The sequence below is a fragment of the Arvicanthis niloticus genome, chromosome 13 (genome assembly GCF_011762505.2).
Source record: "Arvicanthis niloticus isolate mArvNil1 chromosome 13, mArvNil1.pat.X, whole genome shotgun sequence".
NCBI lineage: Eukaryota > Metazoa > Chordata > Mammalia > Rodentia > Muridae > Arvicanthis > Arvicanthis niloticus.
The window spans coordinates 73282536-73295088 of NC_047670.1; the positions used below are offsets into that span (position 1 = coordinate 73282536).

Sequence of the window (12553 nt, forward strand, 5' to 3'; positions counted from 1 at the left end):
GCAGCTGGCCTGTGAGCTCCAGGCTCTTCCTGTCTCTCTCTCTCTCTCTCTTTCTCCATATGAGGACTACAGGCAAGCACCACAAGCACCACTTCACTTCCTTACACTTTCTTAGGAGCCTCTATCTCCTCTGCCGGGCTGGCTGGTGCTTCTGAGAAATCTGCCTTGTGGAGTTGTTCAGACAAGTCTGTTTAGTGCAGGGCAGTGCTGCAGGGACGTCCAACTTCTCCCACAGTGGAGACACTCACCCGATTTGTTTCCGTTTACTCTCCTGAATGACTATAAAATGGGGACAGCAGCCACCGGGCTCTTGGACCAGATAGAAGGTGGTATTACAATGTGAACAGTCAACTCTGCGTCCCACAGAATCAGAGAGAGGAACTGGTGTGGATTGCTAAAAAGAAGTTACAAGTTCCTCTCATAATGGACCGAATAATTCTTTTATACCTAACAGGGTAAGGCTCTTAAGACCCAGAATATTCACTTAGAGGATTTGAGGCAGACTCTGCCCTCAAAAGTAAAAGGGGGCTAGCAGATAGCCTCAGGACTTGAGTGTGGGAGGAAGGATGAAACGGCTAGCCTTCTAGAAGGTGGGAGTAAATGCTTAGGGCTCGCTGGCAGCAATTGAAACCTAGGTTAGGAAAGATTGCCTTCGGGAACTGCAGCCCTGATGATGCTGTAACCCGCTTTGGCGTGGGCTAACCTCAGCTCCACCCCTCCCACTGTGCCGTCAAGTTAACTGGGCGTTTCCATCCTTGCCCCCTGAAGCTGTCGCAGTCACCACCCTGCCGGCAGCCGCAGGTCACCGGGTCACCTCTCTGGTTCACTCTTCCGGGTTCCAAGGCCTGGGTGGGGCGACCGAGCCACAAGTGCAGCGGCAATTAGCTGTGAGTCCCCGGGGGCCGAGCCCGGCCGCCCTCCTCTCTACCTGGGACTTTCTTCCGGCTAGAACTCTACAAAGATCTCGCTGTCCTCCAACTTCCAATCGCCTTCTCCACCTCCTTCCCCGCCCCACCTGGCCCAGGCGTGGATCCTGGGTGTCTCCTCCCCTTCCCACTTCCAGCTCCTTCTACGGAGTTTGATTTGAACTTTCGAACTCGCCAATCATCGGCCTCGGTGCGGCCCGGGGCGGGGTCCGGTGTCCGCCCTCCCGACGCGTGGCCCAGCCAGGGTATATAAGGTCTCTCCTGGAGGCAGACCTCACACAGCTTCTCCCCCGGACTCCTTGGTAGTCTGCAAGTGGGAGATCTTCGTCACCCTCTCTTCATTCCCTCAGTTTTCGCGGACCACTTCAAGGACTAAATATGGTAAGTGTGGCTTTGGGGCAGCGGAGAGGTCGTCTGGAGGGACCGCGGGAGTTGAAGGCTGCCCGGGAGACGGTGCTTTCAATAGCTCCCCCGACGGTCAACTCCAGTTAGACTAGCTTCTGGAGGCCAGGGCGTGAGAGCCTAGTCCACCAAACTAATGTCACTTTGGGCTGGAGGATTCGTCCCAGGTACCTCTGTCTCGATCGTGCTGGGAGAGCATCCCGTCTAGGTCGCCGGTCGCACCCGGAAAGACGGAGAGTGTTCACATTAACTACAAGACTTTGGAGAGACTTAAAAGGTCTCCATTTTCTCAAATGATGTCTCTCTCCCAGCTGGGATAACCCAGAGGACCTCGTGCTCTCCGACGGGACTGAGCAAATACTTCCGGGCACCGTGTCCACGCCCTGTGACTCGCTGCTGAGTCACCTGTGGCCAATCCCGGGGCCTTCCAGCTGCAGCTGTGCACCTGGGAAGCTCCTCCGCCGGAGGGAGTAATGGGCGACAGACCCCTAAGCCAGCCTAATTTCTAGTGTTAGTTCAATGGCATATTTAGCCAAATTAAGAAAAATGTCCATGAAAGTTTTTTTCCTATAAAGTTAAAGTAAACTACAGTATTTTTTTTTTCCCGATAAAGGGTTTCTCTGTGTAGTCCTGGCTGTCATGAAACTCACTCCGTAGACCAGGCTGGCCTCAAACTCAGAGATCTGAATGTCTCTGCCTCCGGAGCTGGGATTAAAGGCGTGCCACATGGCTTGTATTTTGGTTTTTGAGTGTCTTGTGAAGTTCATGCCAGCCCTGAAATCACTATGTGGCAAAGTATGACCTTCAATTAAAACCAAAATCCTGTCTCCACCACCCACAGACTAGGATTACTCACCTAGCTAACAATGTATTAGTTCAGTTTTCGAGAAAAATGGGTGAGGCTAGCAATCCCTGGGCTCTGGATGCAGAGGCAGGCGTATCTTCTGAGTTCAGGTCAGCCAGGGCTATGTAGTGAGACCCCGACCCCGTAGTGAGACCCTGTCTCAAAAGCAAACAAAGTTACCAGGAACTCAGCCCGGTTTGGAGGAGGGTGGCTAGTTCTCTAGTCTTTGGAGGCTGAGACAAGGGGATTCATGAGTTTGAGGCTTCTCACGCTTTCTGGTGAGTCCCAGGCTAGTGTGGACTACAGAATGACTAATTTTGGTAAAAAAGGAACCTCCCTGCAAAATAAGTTTAATTATTTGGAAGACCATTTAAAGGTCTTCCTTTAAAAAATCATACTGTCGGCTGCTAATTAAAAAAAAAAAAAATCCCCAGCATTGTTTTTGAAGGGCATAGGTAACAGACAAGCTAACTCCAGTAACAACCTTTTGACTTCGCTCCTTCCCCCCTTGTTTCTCATGAAACAGCCAAGGTCTCCTCCCCACACCCGAAGGTTCGGCTGTTCCGGAGTGTCCCAGGGATAATGAAATGAAGGGCAACTTTTTGAGGTCTATGGAGGCTTTGGGGAGGTGGGGTGTACAGTCCTCATGTAACGATCTGTAGTGCTGGGTGACCTTGAACTGCTGACCTACCTCCGGACTGGGAATGGGATTATCCGCCTGAGCCACCATTTTGTGTGGTGCTGGGATAGAGCACAGAACTTCACAAGACCTCTTCCAGCTGTGCTAAGTCAGCTAAAGCTGTTGGCTTTTGTTTCATTGACTTGTGTGAGTGTACTTTTGAATTGTTGGTATGCTTGGGGGGTAGGAGAGGACAGCTTTCCTCAGAGTTCAGGCTCAGTAGTAAGCTTTTTCCAGGCCAGCCTACTGCCCCTCACCCCCCCCCCCCAGAAACTTTCAAAATTAATTGTATTCTGAAAGAGGAATTCCATGAGTAACAGGACTCTAGTTACAAAAGTGTAACAACTGGCTTTAGTGCTTTTGGTCAAGCAAACCCACAAAGATACAGTTGAGAAAAGCCCCAGGCTCACCTATTAGGCAAGCCTGCTTAAGTGTATGGCTTTGCTACACAAGCCTCTTATCCAGTCGAGTCTAGACTGAGTGATTCATCTGTGCCTCCTGACTTTGCTTTCTTAGCCTCTCGGAGACAGGTTTAAAGATTTTTACATGTGCCAGGCAGTGGTTGCGCATGCCTTTAATCCCAACACTTGGGAGGCAGAGACAGGTGGATTTCGAGGCCGGCCTGGTGGTCTACAGAGTGATTTCCAGGACAGCCAGGGCTACACAGAGAAACACTGTCTCAAAAAACCAAAAAAAAAAAAAAAAAAAATTTTTACATGTACCCTGTGGATGCATGTGTGCCACGGCATGGCTGTGGAGATGAGGCAGCTTGGGAAGTTGGTTCCCTCTTTCTTTACACTAGGATCTTTTGGCTTGAACTCATTCATCTGGCTTGAAATTGACCTTAACTCTTCAAGCCATCTTGCCAGCACAAAGAAGCTGTTTAGAACCAGAAATTGGGAAACCAAAAGGCTACAGTTACAGTGCCATGTTAGAATCAATGCGTCTCAGACACCGTGCTTCCTTAGGCCTGTCTGTGGATCTGTCTAGCTTCTGGGGACTGGAGAGGCTCTGAAGTCCAGGTGAAGGTCACCGGAACCAGCACTGCACCTCCTCCACAGTCCTGGGGGCAGGAGACACTGCATTCACTGACGGAGTCAGACCCTTGATTGTTTTATGGGAAACACACGTGGGGAAGGAGGAGGCAGAGGTTGTGAGCAGTGCTTTGTTTTATTCTGGCCTGAGAAGCTGCTCCTTGGAGAACCTGGATGTTGAATCAGTGTTTCCTACGGATGACTTTTAAAAGCATGAAAGTCTTTACTACTTAAGGAAGAGAATAGCAGCCGTGGGAGACTTTTTATGTCAAATTTGAAGGTTTTCTGCCAAATTCAAGGTCCTCATCTCACTAAATTCCCTCTGAATTCTGTTGGTTCAGCATCTGCACTCATTGCCTCTTTAGAACAATGAATGGGAAATGGGTTTGGTAACTTCAGAGTGACTGTTGAATGCAAAAGCTGGGCAGTGGTGGCACACGCCTTTAATCCCAGCACTTGGGAAGCAGAGGCAGGCGGATTTCTGAGTGAGGCCAGCCTGGTCTGCAGAATGAGTTCCAGGACAGCCAGGACTACACAAAGAAACCCTGTCTTAAAAAACCAAAACAGTGACTGTTGAGCAAGGAAAGGAAAACAAGCTAAATTCTTGTAATTATTTTTCCATAGTGCCTGAAATGTTCAATCAGATCGACTAGGGGACCACTAATTTCTCCTTTCTTCTCCCTACTCTCACTTGTGAAACTATTGCCCTAAAGTTTTAGGAGTCTTCTGGTCCTTAAAACTTCCCACCAGATGGGTTGATAGTGAGACTGGGAAGGAAAACTGTTCTGGTGGATGAGGGCCTTCACTGGGTGTAGGGTGGCCTCTGGTACTCTCAGCACATAGCTGTCTGCTTATTTAGCATTTTCTGTGAGTCATGGGGCTAGTTCAGGCTGGTTTTAAAAAGAGGAAGTTTTGTCTCCTAAAGAACTGGTGAGCTCAGAGGTGACAGTCAGCTTGACTCAGCCCTGGGGTGGGAAGGTTCTCCTCAAATTGAAGGACTCAGAGCTGGGGAATTGTAGCATAAACTTGAAAGTAAACTCTAAAGTAGTAGAACACTGACCCTGAACTACCGTGGGTACCGTCTGTGGAAGGGCCTTACCTTGCCCAGTAGGTCATTAGCGTTAATGTCTCCCTGAGAACTTTTTTCTTGGTTAGCTCTTCAGTAAAAACTGATTGTGAAGTATAGGAATGGCCTCTGAAAAGTGATCATATCTTTGAGCCAAGCCCCAAGTCCTCATGTGTCATGTTCTGACACTTTCTTCTCCCTTTCCACAGCGTGAGTGCATCTCCATCCACGTTGGCCAGGCTGGTGTCCAGATCGGCAATGCCTGCTGGGAGCTCTACTGCCTGGAACATGGCATCCAGCCTGATGGCCAGATGCCAAGTGACAAGACCATTGGGGGAGGAGATGACTCCTTCAACACCTTCTTCAGTGAGACAGGGGCTGGCAAGCATGTGCCCCGGGCAGTGTTCGTAGACCTGGAACCCACAGTCATCGGTAAGCTGACAGGGGCCTTCCCTGAGGCATTCCTTCTTGGCCACATACTCAGAATCTCTCTGCAGACCCAGAAGGGTGAGTGAGCTTGTGAGGGCCCTCGGTTGGTGGATGGCTGACGTCTTCTCCTTTCCAGATGAGGTTCGCACTGGCACCTACCGCCAGCTCTTCCACCCTGAGCAGCTCATCACAGGCAAGGAAGATGCTGCCAATAACTACGCCCGTGGCCACTACACCATTGGCAAGGAGATCATCGACCTTGTCTTGGACAGGATTCGCAAGCTGGTAAGAGTAGTAATGGGTTATGGACTGTGTTTTGGTTGTTTTTTTTTTTTTTTTTTGGTTTTTCGAGACAGGGTTATGGACTGTGTTCTAACCAAGATTTGGGATCTTGTACGTATTCAGTGAGACCAGCAAGCTTCACAGTCCCCTCATACTGCAGACCATGTTAGGTTTGTTTCAAGCTCAGACATTCACATCCCTTTTTAGGTCCTCTCTGTCACACTGAGTAGGTGTCTGAGGCCTATGTGTGACTAATAAGTAAAGCCCATTTGGAAATCTGGACTAGAGTTTCATATTAAATCTCGTTCATAGATCATTCAACCTGGCGTACACAGGGCCCAGGGTTCAGTCTTCAGAACAAAAGAAACAAAGTTTCAGAGCCCAAGAATCAGTTGACACCATTTACAGGGGCTGAAGTGATGCCTTAGCACTTAAGAGCACCCCCCTGCTTGTCCAGAGGACCTAAGTTTGATTCCCAGCACCCACATGGTGGCTCACAAAATATCTGTAACTCCAGTCCTAGGGGATCTGTTCTCTTCTGGTCTCTGTGGTCACCACACATATGGTACGTAGATGTACATGCAGGCAAAACGTCATATACATAAAAAAATTAAACCAAAAAGAAAAACTGCCTACAGAAGAGTCCTTAAGCTAGCCAGCCGGGCGGTGGCACGTGCCTTTAATCCCAGCACTTGGAAGGCAGAGGCAGGAGGATCTCTGAGTTTGAGGCCAGCCTGGTGTACAGAGTGAGTTCCAGGACAGCCAGGGCTACACAGAGAAACCCTGTCTCAAAACAAAACAAACAACAACAACAACAACAAAAAAAAAACCTAAAAACACACAAAGGCTGAGGTTGAGTGAGGAGATTCCGTGTTGCAAAAGCAGGTAAGTTGATCGGACTCTGAAGTTCTAAGACTAGAAATCCCAGAAAAACAGTTTGCTAGCACTCAGGGAAGTGAACTGGCTCTGGCTGGCCAGTCCTGAGCAGCTCTCCTATGGTCCCTACCTATTCTGGTCAGTGTGTGTTTTAATAATGAACAGCCTGGAGATCAGATGACCACTCTGAAGCTTGTAAGTGATTAACCAAAAAAGTAGCATGCAGGCAGGCAGGCAGGCAGGCTGGGGTGGAATGGCTTGTGGGGGAAGTCAATCTCATTATGATAAGTCCAACCACACAGCAACAGCTTCATACTTTTCTCTACTTCCTGTGGAAGTTAGATTAATCCTTTCATTAATGAAGAAGGATTGTAGCAAATGAAGCTTCAGCTACAACACAGACTTGGATATTAGAGACCTGCCTTCCAGGGCATAGACACCAAATGAAAGCTATTTACAGTTTGGGATGACCAGGACCAGAAGAATTGACCTTAGTGTCACTGTGTACATGGGTGACATAATGGACGTGACTTGACAGGGTCTACCTGATACTTCTCATATGGACCCATAAGATGAGTGAACTAAAGGGTCAGTTATTAAATGTCTGGGGCTGGAGAGATGGCTCAGTGGTTAAGAGCACTGACTGTTCTTCCAGAGGTCCTGAGTTCAATTCCCAGCAACCATATGGTGGCTCAGAACCATCTGTAATAGGATCCAATACCCTCTTGTGTGTCTAAAGACAGCTACAGTGTACTCACATACATAAAAAATTTAAGATGTCTGCAAAGTTAAGAGTCTCAACAGAAGACTGTTTGAAATAATTAGGAGTAGAGAGGTAGCCTCATAGTAGACTGCTTGCCTAGCATGTGCCAGGCTCTCCCTGGTATTGTAGAATAGTACAGAGGTCAAATTTGGCCTGCGGTCTGAACAGACCACTTGAATGGAACCGTACACCCATTCATGGTCTAGTGGAATGTTAATGAGTAAGGTAATAAGTGAGGTAGAGGAATTTAATTTGTCAGGTCACACATGAGGAGGTAGGACCACCTACCTCCAGCCTGACACTAACCTGGCCAGTAAAACTTGGCCCACTGTCCTGTGTTCCGAGCCTAACTAATTTGGCAACATAGCCAGCAGTCTGAATCCTGCCCTTTGGTAACTCCAACTGATAAGAAAGGGGCATGCCCTTGTAATCTGACCCACAGCAAGGTCACCAGAGACAACCTCCCTGCAACCAAAGCCTGGGACCAGTGTCTGTTCTGGTCTCCTATTGTTCTAATGCAGTTAGAAGTAGCTCATTTAAGACCGCTTTAGGGAACATCCCCATTTCCCAGAAGGCCTCAGTCGCTGAGTACATTGAAGCCTTTTGTAACTCTTACTGGATGTCCTGAAGATTCCCAAGTTTATCAATTGCTGATTGCAGCTCTTACAAGATGTCTCAACATTAAAATGAACTTTTCTCTCACAGGCTGACCAGTGCACGGGTCTCCAGGGCTTCTTGGTTTTCCACAGCTTTGGTGGGGGAACTGGCTCTGGCTTCACCTCCCTGCTGATGGAACGGCTCTCTGTAGATTACGGAAAGAAGTCCAAGCTGGAATTCTCCATCTACCCAGCCCCCCAGGTTTCCACTGCTGTGGTTGAGCCCTACAATTCCATCCTCACCACCCATACCACCCTGGAGCACTCTGATTGTGCCTTCATGGTAGACAATGAGGCCATCTATGACATCTGTCGTAGAAACCTCGACATTGAGCGCCCAACCTACACTAACCTTAACCGCCTTATTAGCCAGATTGTGTCTTCCATCACTGCTTCCCTCAGATTTGATGGGGCCTTGAATGTTGATCTGACAGAATTCCAGACCAACCTGGTACCCTACCCTCGTATCCACTTCCCTCTGGCCACCTATGCTCCTGTCATCTCTGCTGAGAAAGCCTACCATGAGCAGCTTACAGTAGCAGAGATCACCAATGCCTGCTTTGAGCCAGCCAACCAGATGGTGAAATGTGACCCTCGCCATGGTAAATACATGGCTTGCTGCCTGCTGTACCGTGGTGATGTGGTTCCCAAAGATGTCAATGCTGCCATTGCCACCATCAAGACCAAGCGTACCATCCAGTTTGTGGACTGGTGTCCCACTGGCTTCAAGGTTGGCATTAATTACCAGCCTCCCACTGTGGTACCTGGTGGTGACCTGGCCAAGGTCCAGAGAGCTGTGTGCATGCTGAGCAACACCACAGCCATTGCTGAGGCCTGGGCCCGCCTAGATCACAAGTTTGATCTGATGTATGCCAAGCGTGCCTTTGTGCACTGGTATGTGGGTGAGGGCATGGAGGAGGGAGAGTTCTCTGAGGCCCGTGAGGACATGGCTGCCCTGGAGAAGGATTATGAGGAGGTTGGGGCAGACAGTGCTGAAGGAGACGATGAGGGTGAGGAATATTAACTCATGTGCTGCAACTTTACACTGCTGTGGTCTCTTTGTCTTTGCATGTGTCCTAACTTAACTGTCCTAAACTGTCAATAAAGGTGTTTCCGATTTAAGTGGGAAACTGGCATCTGGTTCACAGCTCTTTCTACCTTCGCCTTTGAAATTGCATCTTGCTTGGTAGTACCAGATGGCTTCCTGCCCATCCACCTCCAGATGGCTGTCATGATGTTACAGTTACCCCTGACTCTGATTTGGATCATGGGTTCATGGCCCATTGAGTGGGTTCAGTTGAGACTAGTGATTAGTTGACTATTTCCAAGTTTCTATTAGGTGCTGTATTCTGTGATTAAAAACATTTTGTAGTTTGGGCTAGAGAGATGGCTTAGAACACCGACTGACTGCTCTTTCAGAGGTCCTGAGTTCAATTCCCAGCAACCACATGGTGGCTCACAACCATCTGTAATGGGATCTGATGCCCTCTTGTGGTGTCTGTAGTAGACACCTACAGTGTACTACTAATATACATAAAAGACTTTAAGTTGGAAGTGCATTTCAGGTATTCTAGGGGCAACTTTTTCTGGTCTCCCTAACCATAGGACTTGGCCTTGCCCCCCAGACTGGAAGGGTTCTCACTGCAATCCAATAGTCAACTACAGGGAAGCAACCGAGTCTTTGTTGTCTGCCACTTGAGCCCAAACGTAGCCATTCTGTCAGATATTAACAGTGACATGCAGAATGACTGGCTGGCTCTGTTATGGGACTACATTTTAGTAGCAGGGGGTTTGAGTTTTGTTCCAATGTGCCTATGATGGTAAGTATACATGTACTTAGGATGGCTGACTGGGTGGCTGGGGAAGGAAGACCTGGCAGAGACAGTCACAATCTTACCAGGTTGGCAGTGTCTGGGCATTTGTCCTTTATAATCCATTGTGAGTATTTGAAGGAAATCAGGGAAATGTCTGTGACAAGAAGAATGGGCCAGGGTTCGCCCATTACTGACTAGTCTGCTCCTGTAGTAGCCATCACTGACAGAATGACACACGTTCCTAGAGGCCAGGCAGTGATGGTAGTGTTCACCCTTAATCCCTGCACTTGGGAGGCCCGTGAAAGCAACTGCAAGCAGACGTACACATAGTCCAAGGCATGTCTATGGGCACAGCTTAGCAAGTGTGTTTTTTTTTTCCCCCTGTTTTAGATTCTCTGCTTTAGACATTTCTCCAGCATTCCTGTGAACAGCATTGTGGTTTTCTCTCCCCTAGGAGCTAAGCCTGCAGCTGAGCCTCAGCTCTAAGCTGAACTTGACCCATCAGCTGCTTATCAGACTAGTTCTTCCTGAAGCTGGGAGAATGTGGGGGAAGGGGGGCGCTAGCTAGGATGACAACCAGATGTCTATTGACCACAGTGCATGCCTGGAAAAAGAACAGCCAGGTATGGGGGTCAGATAAGTCTGTTTCCGGCTAGCATGATACCCCAGAACACCTGAGGGGTTCATTTTTCAAGCCTGCATTTCCCATTAAAACTGCCCCCAAAGAAAGCACATTTTCAAAAGCCCATAAGTGGTCCCTCCAGCTTCCAGAATGACCTGGTGGAGCCTGAAGCCCCTGCCCCCCTGACTCCCCAGCAGCTTCCCCTAGCCAGGAGCAGCTCTTGCCAATTCCCTCAGCAAGCCTTTCAGATAAGTTCTTTTATACATGAGCCAAGATGTGAGGAGCTGAGAAGCTTTCAGCCGGGTGACGAAAGGTGAGCGAAGACCAGCTTAGCTGAGGAAAAATATCGCAAGAGCTGAGCCTGGGGAATTGAAGAGCAAAGTGCCAGCGGTTGGGGAGGAATGTGTCCTTGTAATGATGATTTTTCCTCTCCTGTGTGGGTGGGAAAGTGCATAGAAGTTAGCCTCCAGCAAGAACAAATATACCCCAAGGTCTGGGTCACTGCTTTGTGGCTGACAATCATATGATCTGCCCTTGAGCGCAAATGGAAAGTCTGGGCTCAGAATTGCTTTGGAGGTCTGATGGGATAAAGGGACGGAGCCTAAGAGGTGCGTACTTCTGAGGGTGGCTGTGGCTTCCACCCTCGTCCGGACAGAGGGGCACTCTGCCCTCATCTGACCTATGCAAAGTCTCTTCTGCTGCCCCCTCATGGTGGTCCTGAGGGGCAAGTGGGCAGTAGCAAATCTCCAATGTGAGCAAGAAGAAACAGAAGGAACGAATGCGTGTTCAGGCGTGCAGTGAGTGTCTATGTGCCCACAGAAAGCTGTCAGGCCATGGATGCTTTGTAAGTTAGAAAACCAAGAATCTAATCCCAGGACTTGGGAGGCAGAGGCAGGCGGATTTCTGAGTTCAAGGTCAGCCTGGTCTACAGAGTGAGTTCGGTTTGGGTCCCAGCACCCACGTGGCAGCTCACAGTCATCTGTAAGTTCAGTTCCAGGGGCCTCTCCTGGCCTCCAGGGACACCAGACACACACATGTAAGCACTCATACACATAAACATAAAAATCAAGCCTGCAGAGCCTAGTCTTCTGACCTCCGACTTCCGGGGTGTTCTGTGGGACCCTGAAGGGGTTGTGGGAGGAAAGGCTAAGTTTACAGCTTATCCTCATCTGAGCTTCCAGGTATTGATAGACAACGCACTGAGAGGTTAAGCTGCAGGGCGACTAGCTGAAATCTGACTCCCAAACTCTGAAAGTGGCTCCCAAGAAGCACCTGGGGATGTCATCTTTGTACCTGGTAGCCTTTGCAGGTCAGGGGGACTATGTCACAACCTTGAGTACTGGATGGAACTATAGCCTGAAGAGACCTTGGGTCACTGGTCGTCACTATACATCCTAAGAGCCCCAGCTAGCATTAAACGGATCCAGGGTGGTCCAACACCCAGGATGAAGCTTTCCTAGAGACCAGGACTGCTTTGTCTTCTAGAAGTCAGAGACTGTGAGTAAATTCTCCAATCATGGGGAGATCCGGTGTCCTTGAGAGAGGACAGCTGATACCTGGACTCCTGCTGATAAAATAGCATCTGATATCTGATGGGACAGCTCATGTCTGGAATACTGCCCTCTTAACCACCGGACCAGGCTGGTCAGTGTCTGCCAACCAAGGCCACAAGGTGGGGCATCCAGAGATGACCTTGGCAGATGGTGTTTGGGTGGCTGTCCAGGAGACAAGGCAGCAGAAGCCTAGAGCAGAGCCCTGTGTACACGTGGGCAGGGTGTGGAAACTCACCTTCAGCCTGACATCTCGGCCTGTCAGCACCCTGTTCATTCCAGAAACCTTGTGTTCAGAGCTAGTCAGCGCTGTGCAGGTTTGGGAAAAGAGGTTTGTTCCTCCCCTTCTGCTCGAGTCAATAGTTGACAGAACTGGACATGTCTGCTTGAGGTGAGGCAGGAAATCTACCACCTTACATAACAGGGTTCATCTCTTTAAAAGATTATTTTATATGTATGTGTGTGGTGGGGGGACGGGTCTGTGCACATGCCCATGGAGGCATGGGATCTCCTGGGGCTGGGATCACCGGTGGTGTAAGCCACCCTGTCTGGGTGCTGGGAACCGAACTCAGGTCTTCTAGAAGGCTTTTGACAAGTCCTGACCACAGAG

The 12553-nt window shown here is 49.2% G+C and overlaps 1 protein-coding gene across 1 annotated transcript; it reads left to right on the plus strand.

Moving 5' to 3' along the window:
• The first annotated feature begins 773 nt into the window (after positions 1-773).
• On the plus strand, positions 774-9093 carry LOC117718519 (tubulin alpha-1C chain). Its single transcript, XM_034516188.2, has 4 exons — positions 774-1307; positions 5161-5383; positions 5517-5665; positions 8007-9093. Exons 1-4 carry the CDS (start codon positions 1305-1307, stop codon positions 8979-8981), a joined length of 1350 nt encoding a protein of 449 aa, XP_034372079.1. The 5' UTR covers positions 774-1304; the 3' UTR covers positions 8982-9093.
• The last annotated feature ends 3460 nt before the right edge of the window (positions 9094-12553 follow it).

Bases quoted from the DNA above. Each gene is read 5' to 3' on its own strand.
- LOC117718519 (XM_034516188.2), top strand. The intron at 5,384-5,516 runs GTAAGCTGACAG...TCTCCTTTCCAG, and splicing joins CCTGGAACCCACAGTCATCG to ATGAGGTTCGCACTGGCACC. The intron at 5,666-8,006 runs GTAAGAGTAGTA...TTTCTCTCACAG, and splicing joins TGGACAGGATTCGCAAGCTG to GCTGACCAGTGCACGGGTCT.